At 38.6% G+C, this 17,849-nt stretch overlaps 1 protein-coding gene across 2 annotated transcripts in view; it reads right to left on the reverse strand.

Moving 5' to 3' along the window:
* Positions 1-17,849, reverse strand: part of TMEM245 (transmembrane protein 245) — an 83,907-nt gene that overhangs the window by 36,718 nt on the left and 29,340 nt on the right. For both annotated transcript variants that reach the window (XM_061426429.1, XM_061426428.1), the window contains 4 exons: positions 12,783-12,887; positions 9,681-9,763; positions 8,587-8,677; positions 2,347-2,445 (listed from right to left, as the gene is read on the reverse strand). In XM_061426429.1, coding sequence (XP_061282413.1) covers positions 2,347-2,445; positions 8,587-8,677; positions 9,681-9,763; positions 12,783-12,887 — 378 coding nt within the window. The remainder of the gene's footprint in view (positions 1-2,346; positions 2,446-8,586; positions 8,678-9,680; positions 9,764-12,782; positions 12,888-17,849) is intronic.

The raw sequence follows: 17,849 nt of genomic DNA on the forward strand, positions 1-17,849 counted from the left end.
GAGGGAAGAGAAGGGGATGACAGAGGATGAGATGGTTGGATGGCATCACCGACTCAATGGACATGAGTTTGAGTAAGCTCCAGGAGTTGGTGATGGCCAGGGAAGTCTGGCGTGCTGCAGTCCATGGGGTTGCAAAGAGTCGGACATGACTGAGCGACTGAACTGAACTGGCAAGAGCACACAATGCTCTTGCATTGTCACTGGGGAACATATGCAAATGTTCAATTGCGCCCTCCTCCCCGTTACCCAAGCTAACCCTGCCCCACTCGATTTCTCTCCCCCTGCATCGGCATCTTCCACAGCACAGTCCCTGATGGCCCAAGGGCCCTGCCAACCCAGTGTACAGAATGGCCTGCATGACCACCTGCTTTCAAACAGTCATTTTTATATTTAGTAAAAAATGATACTCATCAGTACAAGTAGCACTAAAGGTTTATTTAAAATAAAATAATTATCTCTAAACTTTCAGATCTATTTTAACTTCCTCAAAGAAAAAGTTCTTAATTCCAGAGCTGTACTGTCCCAAATAGTAGCCACTACCCACTTGTGGCTACCGAGTACCTAAATATGCTCTTGGTGTAAAAGATAAACCAGATCTCTAACACTCAGAATGGAAAAGATTTAAATATAGAATCTCATCACTTTTTCATTCATTCCATATGGAAATGACATATATTGGGTATACTGTGTTAAGTAAAATACATTATTAAAATAAATTTCATCCATCCTTAGTTTTTTTTTTCTCTTTCTTTTTTTTTAATGCAGCCACTAGAAAGTTAACATTACATATATGGCTTGCATCACACTTCTACTGTACAGATCTGGTTAAGAAGATGAGACACTGTTGAGTGCCGGGAGCCAGCGTGAGGAACTTCGCCCATGGCAAAGGTCATGAGGAAGGAGGCTCGGCATACGCAAAGGCGGGATCAAGCCTCAAGAGTCCCCCTGGGAATTCTCGAGCATCTACCCCGAAAACCAGAGTCTGCCTACTTTACTGCTTTGTGCTCTCACCTACACCTCTGACTTTATGGGGGGCTGTCCCCCACCACCTCTCTCTGAAAAAGAGTTAACTTACAGCTCCAGTTAATAAAGTTCCTGGGCGTGACAAGAGTGTTTCAACCTACAAACTCCTTTGGAAGTCCTCTAGCCTGCCTGAATAGGTTCTTCCAGCCACATGTGATTGTTCACAGCCTCCCAACCGTGAGAGGCATGAGATGTTCTAAACTGTCTAAATACAGATTCCTTTGAGCAGTTAAAAGATTGATTAGAAATTGTATTGGTGAAGCATTTTTCACTTGTTGGGCCAGTGTTTGCTGCTAAGTTTCCACATCCCTTACCTACTGTTTCCCTGGCAGTGTATTGATTAATATAATTGGTGTACAGGAATGTAAGTAGTAGCTTTAATGTTTGTAACCTTGGACCCTTGAGTTAATTCTTTTCTTGTTATAGCCCACCACACCTTTGCCCTATAGGAATGCAACTTTATCTAATGCTTTTGGAGGGTGGCACCTGACTTCAGAATGATCACCTTTAGAGAAAAATAAGTTTTCTGAAGAAAGGATCATAAAATGTTAACAGGCCTCTTGGCCAGAAGATGATGTAATTCATCTAAACTTTTGCATATGATAAGTTTGCAGGAAGAAAGCCTGGCTTACTGCTGACTCTACAGCCCTTTCCCCATTGTCCTCTCTGCACAACTTAAGGTATAAAAACTACTTTGGAAAATAAAGTGCGGGCCTTGTTCACGGAAACTTGGTCTCCCCATGTCGTTCTTTCACCTTCTGGCTGAATTCCCATCTGGAGTGTGGAGGCTCGTCAAGCCTACTAATTATGCCTGGGCTTCTAAGATTTGACCAGGGAGGCCTTAGTGTCTCCTCTCCTTCGGGAGAACGGGAGGACGCCTGTGGCCTACGTAGGTGACGCAAATTCCTTATTTTGGAATTTTATTAGCTTTCCACGTAAACCAAGTTATTCAGCCTCTTTTCTCCACTGAATTCTCACTAAGCTATCCTTATTTGATCACTGTTTATATCTTTAATTCTATTGTATCCTGATCGCCGAAGCCGTCTCCCCTTCAAATTCCCTGGATCCACCGGGGCTGGCTGGACCCCAGTAGTAGAGGATAATGAAAAGCAGATAGAACACCGATAACAGAGAAACTGATGGTTCTGCCATGGAAGTTAATCATCAGTTCAAGCTGAATTTTAATGACCTGAGGTTTAAGACCTTGCAGCTTAAAAATGTCAAGAAATGAAATCCCCGTGTTAACACAATCAGACCTAGTCAATGAGTCCATAAAAGGACACTATTCATTTACAACTGAAGTCCTTAGCTAAAATAACTTACCTTTACAAACCAAGAATGATACAGCCTATCCCAAAGTTCTAGTACTTGTTTTTCAATTACGGCCGTATTATTCACCTTATCTCCGAGAATTTTATGAAGCTGGAAGGAATACAGATATAATCTGAGTTAGTGTTTCAGGCAACAATCCAGTAAAATTAATACATGCTGGTCTTTACATTTGTTCCAAATCAAACTAAAATGTCCCAGACTATTTAACTGCCTCCAACCACACTGTTCTTTCCTTAAACTCTACTCAGTATTTCCAGTAAATACTCTCTCTCCCATCTTTTTGCTTCTTTATTCTTTCCTTTATTCTTAGGTCTCTAGGAAAACTTCTTTAGGTCTTAAGAGAACAAAGCCATGCTTACTGACTTTTCTGATCTCATCTGCCCAGAGAAAAATCTTTCCCAAGTGACCCTGGTGCTCAACCATTATATGGAAGTGTCATGCTACATTTACCACTAGTATTAGAATTACCACACAACGTTAGGTGAAATTTTAGAACCTTAGCTATAAATGCAAGTCTCCCTTTGAATATGCTCAGAGATGTTAGGTCTCAGTGTGTTACTTGCTTGGTTGTGTCCGACTCTGCGACCCCATGGACTGTGGCCCTCCAGGCTCCTGTGTCCATGGGGTTCTCCAGGCAAGAATGCGGGAGTGGGTAGCCATTCCCTTCTCTAGACCCAGGGATCTTCTTCCAGACCCAGGGATTGAACTCGGGTCTCCTGCACTGCAGGCAGATTCCTTACTGTCTGAGCCAGAGATGTCAGGTCTCAGAGTTATGACCAATTAGACTGGCTTCCGGGTTCAGGAAATCAAAAACACTAAGACAAGATAACTTGGAGAAAGCTAGTCATTATAGTATCTCATCCTACATGTTACGTGTTATTAAAACCATACGGTAATCTTAAAGATGCTTTTAAAAAGACAATGATTTATTGCCCCACTTAATACAACTGCTGCCATTTTTCCCTCTGCAATCTTCTGCCTGCTTACACAGATACAGTTTAGAATTCTATATTTTCTTTTGCATCATAAGTATTTCATTTTTACTCTTCAACACTAACCTTTATTTTTATATGGTTTCATATTAGCTAAGTTTTTCTATTATCATTTAATCAATCATAGGATATAGAGATGGTTCCCAATTTATAATGTCACAAGTAACACTGCAATAAATATCTTTATGCAACTTTATTACTAACATTAAGATAAACATACAGGAATCAAAGGAAATAAGCATTTTAATGACTCCAGTCAAACACTGCTAAACTGTCTTCTATAAGGACTATACCAATTAATACTTTCCAATGTTGTATGAAAGAACCAATTTTTCCCAAACCTTATGAACTGATAAATTATTAAATTATTAGATAATTTAATAGGTGTGAAATGGTAATAATTATTTATATTTTTCTTTAGTGATGAGAGTGACCATTTTCCATGTTGGTTTTCAATGTGTATTTCCTTTTGTGTGACCTAACCATACCTTTTGACCATTTAATGCTGATCTTATAGACACCTGAACCAGTTTTTTGACATATTTGATACAAATGTATCTGCTCAGTGTTTTCTCTTACATTTGATTTATTCACAAACCAAAGACAAATTAGTGAATATAAAAGCCATTCATCTTTGCATAGTATTTTAGTTTACAAATGGCTCTCACCTACATTCTATGACCTTTGCAACAATCTCAACAAAGTTGGACAGAAAAATGTTTGGTTAACCCTTTATTCTTTTAAAATGAGAAAACAGAAAGAATCTATGATAGGCCCAAGGTCATGCAGCTAAGAGTTGGAACTAAAAGTAGCAGAGTTAGGATCAAAAGCTGTCTAATAGTCTTTCATCTACAGCATATATAACCTATGGACAAAGAACACCTAACAGAGCAAATTATCCACAATAATTAAAACCCACCATTACCCCTATTCTAACTCTCCCTACTTATTTCACAATCATGGGGATTTAGTCTTTTTAAAAAAGTTTTATTTATTTATTCATCCATAATGTTTTTGGCTGTGCTGGGTCTTCATGGTTGTGGCGAGCAGGCGTTACTCTCTAGCTGTGGTGTGCGGGCTTCTCAAGGTGCGGGCTTCTCCTGTTGCCGAGCACTGGCGCCAGGCACACAGGCTATAGCAGTTGTGGCACACAGGCCTGGCTGCCCACAGCAGGTGGAATCTTCCCTGATCAGGGATGGAACCCGCGTCCCCTGCCTTGGCAGGCGGATTTTTAAACTGGACCACTAAGGAAGTCCTCTACTGACTTTAACTGTGATTTTTATATATTATGATTGTCAGATTCTCACAGTCCTATGACCCATTCTGTCAGCCTCTGGGATCTTTTACCAGAAGAAGCCTAAAATGGTCACAGCCAGCCTCCAGTTTCGGCTGCTTGCACAGTGGCCTTTACTGCAATAAAGCACTATTTCAAACTGACATCTCCTTTAGCTGTCTCACTCCCAGCACAACGGTGAATAACTAAAATACCACAACTATTAACTAAAAGGAGTTGCTGCTGTTTAATCGATAAGTCATGTCTGACTCTTTTGCAACTCCATGGATGGTAGCCCGCGAGGCTCCTCTGCCCATAGGATTTCCCAGGCAAGAATATTGGAATAGGTAGCCATTTCCTTCTCCGGGGGATCTTCTTGACCCAGGATCAAAGGCGCATCTCCTGCACTGGCGAGCAGATTCTTTACCACCGAGGCACCTGGGAAGCCTAACTCAAGAGAGAGTTCAGCAAAATTTTGCAGCGTGTTATAAAACACTCTATTCAAATTTGTGGTGCTATCAATCATAGCAGAACACTACAGACCCCAATTACCAGCCTGCACCACTGTATTATCAAAAGCCACAAGGAAGACCGGGCCAGAGAACTGAGTTTAACGGGCACAGCACCGCTGCTACAAAAAGTCACTGAAGCACACACCCCGCTGGAGGAATGAGATGCTCTTTGTATGTGGAACCCAATGCCACACTAAGAGCAGTCAGAATGCCCTCTGAGAGCAGTGTAACTTAAGGCAAACAGCCTAATCTACAAAAATAGGAGTAACTCAGAAGGCAAATGTCTGGTCCAACCTTGCTTGAAATCTTGGTAGCATGTGATACAACCAAGTCTTTCTTGAAACATTTTCTTCTGTAGGCCTCGCTGACACACAGGGTGCATCGCAGGGCTTCTCCTCCTCCACCTTCTCTGCTGGCTCACTTCTCTGGCCTTCAAAAGCCTAAGTGTGCAGGAAACTATGTCTGGTCCTCCTCAAGCCATACTCTCTCCTTAGGCCGCGATACAGGCTTAATGGTGTCCTCCACCTCTAAATTGTTATGTAAAGTCCTAACCCCCAGGACCCCAGAATGTGAGAGTATTTGGAGACAGGGTCTTGAAGAAAGTAATCAAGTTAAAATGAGATCACTGAACGCTGAGGAACGAGCCAACTAGAGGGTTTGACTAGAACCATGACCATGAACAGAGGACATAGGAGATACAGCTGACAAAGTAGGCTGGAAGCACATAGAAAGTAACCTTCTCTGTTCATACCTAAACATAGGCTATAAAAAACTTTTCTTCTTTCCTGAGTGTGGCATTCCGTCACCACCTAGTTTTGGCCCTTTCTACACTGTAGTTCTTAGGATTCAATTCTTATATGACTCTTAGCTGGATTAGATCTGAGCTACCTCTGCAATGTCAATGACTCTTTAAAAAAAAAAACAATTTATTGAGATATAACTCACACACCTTACAATTCACCCATTTAGGTGCATAACTCAACAGTTTTTTTTTTTTTTTTTTGCATTCACAGTTATGCAATCATTACCACAATCTATTTGGAACATTCTCAAGCCCCCAGAAGTTAACTCCATACTCACTAGTAATCACTCTTCCATTTCTTCCCAATCCCCTACCCTTGAAAACCACTACTCTGTGTTTCTATAGATAAGCCTCTCACACATTTTATGTAAGTGGAATCATACTTATGTGGTCTTTTATGACTGCTTCTTTGATTTAGTAATGATTTCAAGGTTCATCCATGTTGTAAAATGTATCAGTACTTCCTTTTTATGGTCAAACAATAGTCCATTATACAGATATACCACATTTTATTTATCCATTCAATTCAACGGTTGTTTTTAGATATTATCCCTGTGCCTCCTAAATCAGGATCACAAATATTTTACAACTTTTTGTAGAAAAATCATGTCTCTTCCAAGGTCTTCCATTTTAGACTCTCAAGTATAAGGTTTCAAATCTATTTTTTCCTCTAAGTAATTAAAAATTTACTTTAAAATCTAAGGCACATTCTTCCAACTATCCAAATTCCCTTTATTATTTTCCCAAACAGGTAAGAATTCCAGAATGAAAGTTTCTCCTAAACAGATAATTCAAGAATTAAACACTACGTTATCCACAGTATACGTCAGGCAAACATACATCTAAACATCTAAAAGTCCTCTGCAACATTCGGTCTTCCTTCCATGATGGTTCTGAGAAGCATGTGCACACACAGTGGAGCCCTGACCAACACCGGTTTGAACAGTGCAGGTCCACTTACATGTGAATCGTTCTCACTAAATATGTGCTACAGTGGTACAAGATCTGTGGCTGGTGGAATCTAAGAATGCAAAACCAGGTAAGTGAGAGCCAACTGTAAAGTCAGAGACTTTTCAACTACAGGGAAGGTCAGCACCTCTAACCACCACATTGTTCAAGGTCAAGTGTACTTATCTTTTGTTTATTCAATAAATATTTTCTTTAAAACTTCCATGTGACAGTGGATTTCATTATCTGGTATGGACCCAGGAAAATCAGTAACACATCTTTCTCCTAACTTTTAACTTGACCATGAGTCTATCCTAGGTTAGCAGATTATTGTACATATAGTGTAAATGGCAACCCACTCCAGTGTTCTTGCCTGGTGAATCCCAGGGACCGGCGAGCCTGGTGGGCTGCCGTCTATGGGGTCGCACAGAGTCGGACACGACTGAAGCGACTTAGCAGCAGCAGCAGCAGTGTAATTTCCAAAAGGTGGCGCAGTGGTAAAGAATCCATCTGCCAGTGCAGGAGATACAAGAGATGCGGGCTTGATCCCTGGGTCGGGAAGATCCCCAGGAGGAAAAAATGGTAACCCACTCTAGTATTCTTGCCTGGAAAATTCCATGGACAGAGAAGCCTGGCAGGCCACAGTCCATGGGGTCACAAAGAGTCAGACACAGTTGAGCAACTGAGTAGACATGTATACACAGTGTAATTTCTTTTGTTTTTTAGATGCTGAATTTGAATTTTAAACAGGGAATTTTTTGGCACACATCTCAGTGCAACAAGTTTTGGCAATCCCTAGATAATCCTAATTACCTCATACATTAAAACTATAAATTACCTTCATTTCCATAGGAAAAACTAGGGAAAAAAAGTGATGTCCCAAATCTGTATCATGGAGTCTGATCCTTAGCTACAAGAGCTGTGTCTTTTCCTCTGCCTTTCGTTTCCCCTTCACAAAACTTCAGTCAAACTCACCTCCTCAAGTACACTCCTATCTCTGTATCTTGGATCACATAAATACCCCTTCTTAAAATACACCCTTCCTTCTCTCTATTCATCCAGGATCTATCATTCCATTCCTTCACAGTTTATCTCAAGTGCCACATTAAAGCACTTAGATCAGCTCCGGGCACACACTTTTAGCATATCATAGTAGAAAGAGCAAAGGATTTAGAATTAGTCTACAGTCTGAAAGCAAGCTCTGAGATTTATTACATGACCAGTGGGAATTTACTTAAGTAAATTTACATAAGTCTGTTTCCTTGTCTATAAAGGGGGTAAAATAATTCAGACTACTCTAGGTTTCTTGGAAAGATTAAATGAAACAAATTGGAAACTGTCGAGTACAGTTATCAGCAGATAATAAAATTTAATAGGTGTTAATAATTTTTTCTCCACAAAGCCATATTTGATCAGCCAAGCTTAGTGATCATTCTGTCCTAATGTACAAACAATTAATCAGATCTATTTTGAACATGAAGCAAATCCCCAGCCTCTTGGATTGTTCAGGCTACCAGCAATTATCAATAGGATTGTCCAGATGGTTTTATTTCATCCTATGTTGACTGTTGATTTATAGATTTAAGCCTATTTCAATAACAGAAATTATAAACAGAATCTCCATTTTTGCTTTATCAAAGCAAGAAGTCACTACCAATGAAGACCCTGCAAAGAAAAAGCTGTGAAAATAGGCTCTTTCCTTACCTTGTGGGTTATCCATTCTCGTCCATACTGATATACGTTGTTGGCTGCAGAATTAAGGGCTCTTTGAACAACCTGAGCCTCAGGAAGCCAACTAATTCAAAATAAAGAAAGGAAAAATGAAAAACTGGTATAGTGTACTGCACCAGTAATCCCTGGAACTTAATTTTTTAAACAATCATTTACAATTTACAATTCTAAAACTTGCAGAGTATTTCCTAACAAATTACTGACTACCATGGGGGTAGTTAAAAAAAATAAAAGAGGAGGCCATACAATTTGTCATCAAGTTCAATTAGGTGAACAGCATAATCCTAGGAACACTCTCCACGAAAAAGTAAAAACCCTCTCACAGAAGCCAAATTAAACAAGTAGGCAAAGAGATCCTACAGGCGTTGGCAGACTTTTTTTTTCTGTAAAGGGCCAAGGCGTAAATATTTTAGGCTTTTCGGGACATATGATCTGTATCACAACTACTCAATTCTGTCTGCTTTTTTCTGCAGCCTCCAAATAGCCACAGACAACATGACATGAACAGGTGTAGGCTGTTCCAACAAATCTTTATGGAACAGGTGGTTGGATTTGGTTCTGAGCCGTAGTCTGCCAACTCTGCCACAAAAAATGATACAGTATAGGAAAGCTGCTGACTCTGCCATGGCGGGGATTTTCTTGAATCCCTTAACCTCTGATCCTGTTTCCTCATCTGTAAAATGGGGATAACGTCTTCAGCAAACAACATAATGTAGGGGAAAGCTTAGTAAATCAAAGACATGTTGTATACTGTGAGACTCAATTCAATATTCGGACTTTCCCCTCTGCTCTCCTCCATCCCATTACGTGTCATTCTCATGCAAAAATGACAACATTCAACAAAGTTTTGCAAACTCTTCTCTCTTCTCTCTTCCAAGGTAACTGTACCAATGAAGATCATTTCATAAAAACAGACATAGAACCTAGGCCATTCATCTCTGTTTGTCAAAATTACATCCACCATCCCATTACATGTCATTCTCATGCAAAAATGACAACATTCACAAAGTTTTGGCAAACTCTTCTCTGGCCATCCATCTCTATTTTTGTCAAAATTACATTCTTACTTTGCCCACTCAGGATGATTTGCTAGAGTTTCATTAATCAAATTGCTTGTGACTTCAATCATGTGTACACTCTCTTGATGTACCTGTATTACGGACAGGAAAAGAGTATCAATAAAAATTAAACTCAATTTAACATTTATCTTTTATACTACTCTAGGAACAATGCTTTAAGCGTCAAGTAATTAGATATCTGAGTGTCAGTTAACTTAAGAGACTGCACTGAACAGCCACTATCCATAACAAGGCAACTCTAGATTGTTTTTTAACTCTGGGAGCTGTCGTTTTGTTTCAGTAAGCAAACAACTTACCTGTAATAACTGCAAAGTTTGTCTTCCCTGTCATTAATGTCTCTGCTCAGTGTTTTTTATTTTTTGAAAACCCCAAGGGTCCCCCCTGAACCTGAACAGCTAAACAGTCCGCCAAGAACGTTGCCATAAAGTTATGCTCCGACACTTCACACTCGGAAGCTGCATCCTTTCTAACCTGAGATGTGTGAAACCTGAGAAATGTCATCAAAGGCACAACAAATGTGCAAATCTCCCCAGGCTTTCAAAATTCACAGGATACCTTAGGGTCTCCCATATACCATTCTAAAATGTGATTTATTAATCTCAGCCCTTCTGTGCCTTTCTTGCTTCCAGAACCTCTCTCTTTAATTCACAGCTTCTCTGTTCCCAGTCCCAAACCAAATCCACCACAACCCATAAGAAAATCTGTAGGTTTTTTCTGCCCACACAAGGCAGGTGAAGATAAGTAATTCCAAGTAAAAAAGCCACAAACTACATGCTTTTATCAGATGCAGTAGCAGTTTTTCACAAGCAAACAGTCCTCAAACTATTGCCTAACTGATCATTTTTCAATGCCCTGATATGGTGTTTATAATAATTTTTATACCATTTACTTCTTGCTTTAGGTAGAAAGGAATTACCTAACATCCTCAACTCTGCTATTATCCCAAAATATACTAGGAACATGGAGGCAAAAAGGATTTTCTGACAAACTGGATATGCATGTATTAATAAAAGAAAAAAAGTAGTCAAGAATGACCCTGAGGCTTTTCACCTGAGCAAGCAGAATGAAGCTGTCACTTACTTGAAATGAGAAGAACAGACAAGCATGGGAAGGTCTGGGATTCAGTTCTGACATGTTATATTTGAGATGTCTATTAAGACATTCAAATGGATACTGTCATGGTGTTTTAGAGAAAGATCCTTTTATTAGCTAGGAGAATGAACTAGATAACCAGTAAGTTTCCTTCAAAAGCTCAGTTTGCATGAGTCCTAAACTACAAAGAAATGGTTCAGTAATAATTGTTATCAAAGTTCAGGGAAGCAAAAGCTCACTGAAGCATGAAATGAACAAAGGAAAAAAAAGATGAAACAATTGAGATGAGCAGGCAAGAAGACTCTACACAAAGGGACAAAGAAGGGAAAGTGGAATAGGAGAGGAAAAAGAGAAAAAAAAGGAAAACAATTACATACTGGTGAAAGGTTTCTCTAAGAACTAGAAAAACATACAGAGGGAGGTTTAGGTGGAATATAACACAGACAAAGACAGACCTCTCAAGTCTGTAGAGCCTAAATAAGTGACTATACATGATTAAAATCCAAAGAAAAGGTAAAAAGGTAAAAACTGCATTTTAACTGAAACAGGTATAGAGAGAGCAGGTTGTTAGAAGCAAATGATAAGATCAGGGCATACTGAGGCTAAGAGTGACTGAGAACAGGACTTCCAAGTAGAAAGTCAAATAGTAGGAAACAGTGTAATTCTTTAGTAAATTGCTGCATATTAGATTATCTATTGCTAATAGGTACATCTGCTGCTGCTGCTGCTAAGTCACCATATCTCTACAGCACTATATGAAAATGGTTCACATCCAGGATATCAGGTAAGCTTCACAATTTCTGGAAAACAACATATAAAAATCTGGGGTGCAGAGTTCAGTAGGGTCCAAATAAAATAAAGACTGTGATAGACTACAAAAGTTTTTTGAAAAGCTAGTAAGAGACAAAAAATTTAGCTGAACTTTGGAGAATGATTTTCTTTGATGAAAGAGGGGTAATAAGGACTAAATTTTTTTATATCCTCTCAAAATTCATCTGTTGAAAGCCTAACTCCAATGTTGATAGGTATAAGAGGTAGGGCCTTTGGGAAGTAATTAGGTCATGAGGGTGGTGCTCTCATGATGGGACTGGTGGTGGTGGTTTAGTCGCTGTGGTGGTTTAGTCCCTAAGTCGTGTCCGACTCTTGTGACCCCATGGGCTGCAGCCCACCAGGCTCCCCTGTCAATAGCATTTTCCAGGCAAGAATACTGGAGTGGGTTGCCATTTTCTTCTCTAGGGGGTCTTCCCAATCCAGGGATTGAACCCAGGTCTCCTGCACTGCAGGCAGATTCTTTACTGACTGAGCTACCATGGAAGACCTGATGGAAGACACAATGGGATTAGCGTCCTTAAACGAAGAAATACAAAGATGTTCTTTCTCCCTATCATGTGACAATACAAGGAGAAAACAGCCACCTATAAACCAGGAACAGAGCCTTTACCAAGAAGCTGACCATGCTCACACTTTCATCCGGGGCTCTCAGCCTCCAGAACTATGAGAAATAAATGTTTGTTGTTTAAGGCACTTGGTGTATGGTATTCTGTTATAGCAGTCCAAACTAGTAAGGTGGAAAGGAAATGCAAACTGGAAGGATCTGGAAAGTGAGAAATAGCTTAATGGTAAATCAGCAGAAAGAACAATGAGACATGAAGGAAGGAATCAAATTCTGATCAAGTGAACAGGATCTACGCTAGGAGTCATGGACCAGATCATAGTTCTCCTTTTGAGAGAAGAACCCACTTTTCCCTCAGTATCTCCATTTTTCATCTGCCATTTACCTCAGAGGATTTTTATGATAATAAAATTTAAATGATAAAAATACATTAGGCAAATTCATGGCAAAACCAGCAATACAAAAATCATAAATACTTTAAATGCTGTAATTATTTATAAGCAAAGTAACATTTCCTATGCATGCAACTGCTGGCTTCTTATCCATACAACAAATTCTAACAATTAAAGAGTTTATTAATGGTGATAGCAATTGTTGTACTGTACCTTTGCAGTCAGGAGTAGGGCTAAAAGAAGTGTTCCTATCACTAACAAAAATATGATGAAAATGCTAATTATTTTGTCTAACATCTTCTCCAACCAGATGATCATCTGCACAGAAATGAGAAAGAGAATTAGTCATCTTTCAAGCACAGCTTAATAAAAACACATGTGCATTCAACCTTCATGAAGACAAAACAGGATATTCAGCATTGCAGAAACTATGGCATAATGATTAAAGCAGCGAAAGCTATAAGCCACTTTAGAAAATTAACTAACAATGTTAATTGTTGTTATAGAAAGAGCTTATTATTGTCACTTCTAAGAAAAGGCAATCAATTTGAATATAACCTAAATCTATGCTTGGATTCTCATATTGTGGTATGTTGACATTTCAAATTAGAATTTACGATCTGATAAACATTCTGAACTAAATAATGACAATCCATTAGTGACCTCAAATCTCTACTGTCAATTAGCAAATAGATATGACTTTAGAAAAAGGATGACTCTTACAATACAGATATGTCCTAAACTATACAGATAAAACAGGAGCAAATTAAAATGGGAATTACATTCAAAATATTTTTTCCTTTTAGTGTCATCAGGGTTACAAATAACATCTATTGTTAAGGTAGTGATAAATACCAATTTCAGAATAATAGCTACCCTGGAAGCAAAAGGGCTGGGACACGGATGCACAGTCAGGGAGGGGCACACAAGAGACTTCAGCTGCACAGGTAATATTTTCTCATACTGGAAGGCAGGCATGTGGGTGCTCTTCTATCCTTTTATATTTGAAATATTTCATAATAAAATAAGAAATCCACTTGAAATTTCTATTCTTTTTAAACCATAAGCTTTATGACAAATTATAACTGACTATAAATAAAAAAGAATCATTAATGCAGTGGTTATCTCTTAATCCATAATTAAAATTATGCTTTTCCACAATGCCACTAGACATTCTATTTTGAGTATAACTTCTCTCATCTTTCATAATCACAAATAATCCTACATTTTCTAAAACTTTTGCTTTCAGAATATCTAATCTGGACAGATTTTTAGAATTCCTGCCATTCAAAGCTACCAATTAACATTTCAAAAATACAACCAGACTGATGATTGAAATACCACAATGCACCCCTCCATCCCAACATGAGCACTGAGAGTAAGTTACTCTTCTTTTAAATATGAATTATGCTCTCCAAACAGTTAAACATCCAAGAGCAAAGAAGGATGGTTAAAACAGCATGTCTTCTAAAACATTTGCTTTCTATTCAAAGATTATAAGCTTGCACCTCCTTATCTTTCAGGAAGGACACTGTCACCAAGAGATCGATGCTACAGTGAACTCAAAGATAAACAGTGCATTTTTATCTTGACAATTACAGCTTTCAAACAGAAGAGTTAATTTTCAGTGCATGCTACCAAAGCATCAAAGACAATGCAGAGATTAAAAAAAGTAATAACAGGTTTCTAAGATATGGAAGGTCAGAGGTCATATTTTGAATGTAAGTTCTAAAATCAGTGAAAGTGAGAAGTATCACAATCAGAAACCAACTCAATATGTAGTTTTTGGGAGTTTCCTGAGCAAAGAGCTAGTGTTGCATGATTCCTCTTTGTATCTCCAAAACCTAACAGTGCACAGCATGTGGTAAAAGCTCAGTTAATACATATTTGAATAGGCAAAATAAAGAAAATATCACAACTAAGATTGGATTGGTATTCACAAATTACAATTTCTGAAAATAACTTAGGAGCCACATTTTTTTTTTTTTTTTAGAAAATTCACATCCTGAAATACACTAACATAAAAGATGTTTTATTTGGAAAGTATCTGAAGTTATGTCTGAATGTTTTTAACATATAAAACATGGAATATTTACAAACACATTATGTACAACAACATTACAAAAGTCAAACTCTGTTTTCAAGCCAGGGTAGAATTTTCCTACCACAAGCTCTATATACCTGCTCCTGCTGCTGCTAAGTCGCTTCAGTCATGTCCGACTCTGTGTGACCCCATAGACGGCAGCCCACCAGGCTCCGCCGTCCCTGGGATTCTCCAGGCAAGAACACTGGAGTGGGTTGCCATTTCCTTCTCCAATGCATGAAAGTGAAAAGTGAAAGTGAAGTTGCTCAGTCGTGTCCCACTCCTAGCGACCCCACGGACTGCAGCCTACCAGGCTCCTCTGTCCATGGGATTTTCCAGGCAAGAGTACTGGAGTGGGGTGCCGTTGCCTTCTCCATCTATATACCTAAGGACTGGAATAAGAGACACCTAAATAAAAATTTATTTTCAAGAGATAATACTGAGGGTTAGATGTTTTATTGAAAATTTAAAATACAGGCAGACACTGTTTTATTGTGTTTCAATTTATTGTGCTTTGTAAATAACACGCTTTTTTACACATTGAAGGTTTGTGGCAACCCTGCATTGAGCAAGTATATCGGTGCCATTTATTCCAACAGCATCTGCTTATTTTGTATCTCTATCACATTTTGGTAATTCTCCCAATATTTCAAACTTTTTTGTTATGATATGTACTATGGTGATTTGTAATCAGTGACTTTTGATGTTACTACCACAACTCACTGAGAGCTGAGATGATGTTTAGTCTTTTTTTTTTTTTAAGCAATAAAGTATTTTAAATTATGGTTTATACAATTTGGGGGACATAATGCTATTGCACATTTAATAGACTACATGTGTCCAACTCAGTCACCAACTTTTTACCACTGCACTACTTATTAAGCTCAATAGACTACAGTATGTGAAAGTGAAAGTCACTTAGTTGTGTCCGACTCTTTGCGACCCCATGGACCTGTATAATACAGTCCATGGAATCCTCCAGGCCAGAATACTGGAGTGGGTAGCCTTCCCTTCTCCAGCGGATCTTCCTGACCCAGGGATCTAACCTGGGTCTCCTGCATTGCTGGCAGGTTCTTTACCAACTGAGCTATCAGGGAAGTCCAGACTACGTATAGTACAAACAAATTTTATATGTACTGGGAACCCAAAGAAAACCATGTGACTTGCCTTATTGCAATATTCACTTCACTGTTGTGGTCTGGAACCCAACCCACAGCATTTCCAAGGCATGCCTGTAAATAAAATCGCTTAGGATGTTCCATACACAAGCAAAAGGTATGTGTATGGTGGGGGTCGGGGGAGGTTTCTGTTTACATGTGGCCAGCTAAGATAAGGTGAGAAAACAGGCAAAAAGGAAGACAGCAAAAGTGAAAGAGAAAAAAAAGAGGAAAAGAGAGACAGGAAAGACTTTAAAATGTGGAGAACTAAGGACCAATCAAGAAGAAACGATCAAAGAGGGTAGAAAACTTACGGAGGAAACGAACCCCCTAAAAGAGTGAATGGAACAAGACTCATAAGGAAACTGCAACTCACAGATACAGAGAGAGAAAGGTGGTGAGAGGAAGCGAAGGAGAAGGGGCAGGGGATGAAGGAGAGAATTCGTAAAGAAATGCCAGAGGCGCTGTCCCGTGAGGCTGTGCTCTGCTTTAACCAAGGGGAACCACACTGCCTGTTGGTCCCTACCCTGCTCCACTTATTTCCCAGTTTATTTTAGGTTTGAGATTTTATTTTCTAAAAGTAGAAGGGGAGTACTTTTAAAATGACATTCTGAATGTTTTAAGTATAAATAAAGGGCATGCATTTTTTAAAATGTAGAAATGTCAGTATATACATAGTTATATCAAAAGATACTCTGAGGCTTCTGAACTGACTCACCTTCTTTATCAAGTTATGAAGAAACTGTCATTCCACTACTGAGTTTTCTATTCATTATTCTGGACGTGTAGATTTTTATTTTGCTTTGTTTTTCTTAACCTAATTCTAGCAGTCTCAGTGCAAATAATAAATACTGAGAAATAAAACAACTAAGTCTCAAGAAACAGTTACATTTGAATTAATCATAGCCCTGTTTCTCACCCTCACTTCTCTTGAATTAGTTTCTAATTCACTGCACTTGAACTTGGAATACCAATACCCAATGCTGCAAATTTTCTGCCCTTGGATGAAATATGTAACAAAACAGACTTCAACTTATTTATGTGCTTGCCCCGGGCACAGGCTCTCAGAAGTTAAAGCAGTTAGTCCAACTCTACACCAATACTTTACCTATGCTACACAGAATCATCAAAGAAAAGGAAAAGGTTGCCTGATCCCTTGAGAATCTTTTAAAACTAATTCACAATTAGTCAGCTATGAATTAGGTAACCTAACTCAAGTCACCAAAGGTTAAATCAGATTGAACCTAATGACTTTAGCTCTCCTTTCTCTCATCTCTTGAGAACAATTTCATTTCAGTAAAAACAAAGTGGGGAAATACATAAGACCACCTACTTTAATCAAAGTAAGAAAATATCAATTATTTTTGTAGCTCTATCACTTGCCAAGGATTGAACTCATTTACTCATATTTGTTTTGTAGAGCAGAGGTACACATAGCCATTTGTGTATGTGTGTTTGTATGTGTATGTGTGGTCACAGTGGTATGTGTGTATGCTGATTTTACACACTGTTTATTTTCAATCCAAAGTTTAAAAGTGTAATAAGCACTGTCAGTAAGTCTCCCCTTTCTTCTCTTTCAACAGAAAGAACGAAACTCTAATCTTTACACCCAAGAGCCGCATTTTGAACTATTTCTAAGAGATAAGACATTTTTCTTAAGGCCTGCTATAATGTTTTCACTGAAGATTTTTAAGGTCTCATTGTGTTTAATGACAATACACACGAATGATATCATCTTTTGCTATCTGCCCTAGAGATCTGATAACACTGTCAGAACTACTGAATGTGCACTATATATCAAAGGTATGGTACTCCAAATCCTCCTAATCCAGAGGATTAGGCTTCATTTAAGTTACTGAAAATTCCATGCCAATCATGTGAGGCACTGACCACAGATACAACCTCACATTTTGGGAAATACATAAAACTAGATGTCACGGGCCATGACTACACCATTTTCTGAGATAAAAAATAAAATTTTGAAACACTAGCTATAAAAAAAAAGATAAAAAACACTATCGGCCAAGAGAATCATACAAA

Source organism: Bos javanicus, chromosome 8 (assembly GCF_032452875.1).
Source record: "Bos javanicus breed banteng chromosome 8, ARS-OSU_banteng_1.0, whole genome shotgun sequence".
Taxonomy (NCBI): Eukaryota; Metazoa; Chordata; class Mammalia; order Artiodactyla; family Bovidae; genus Bos; species Bos javanicus.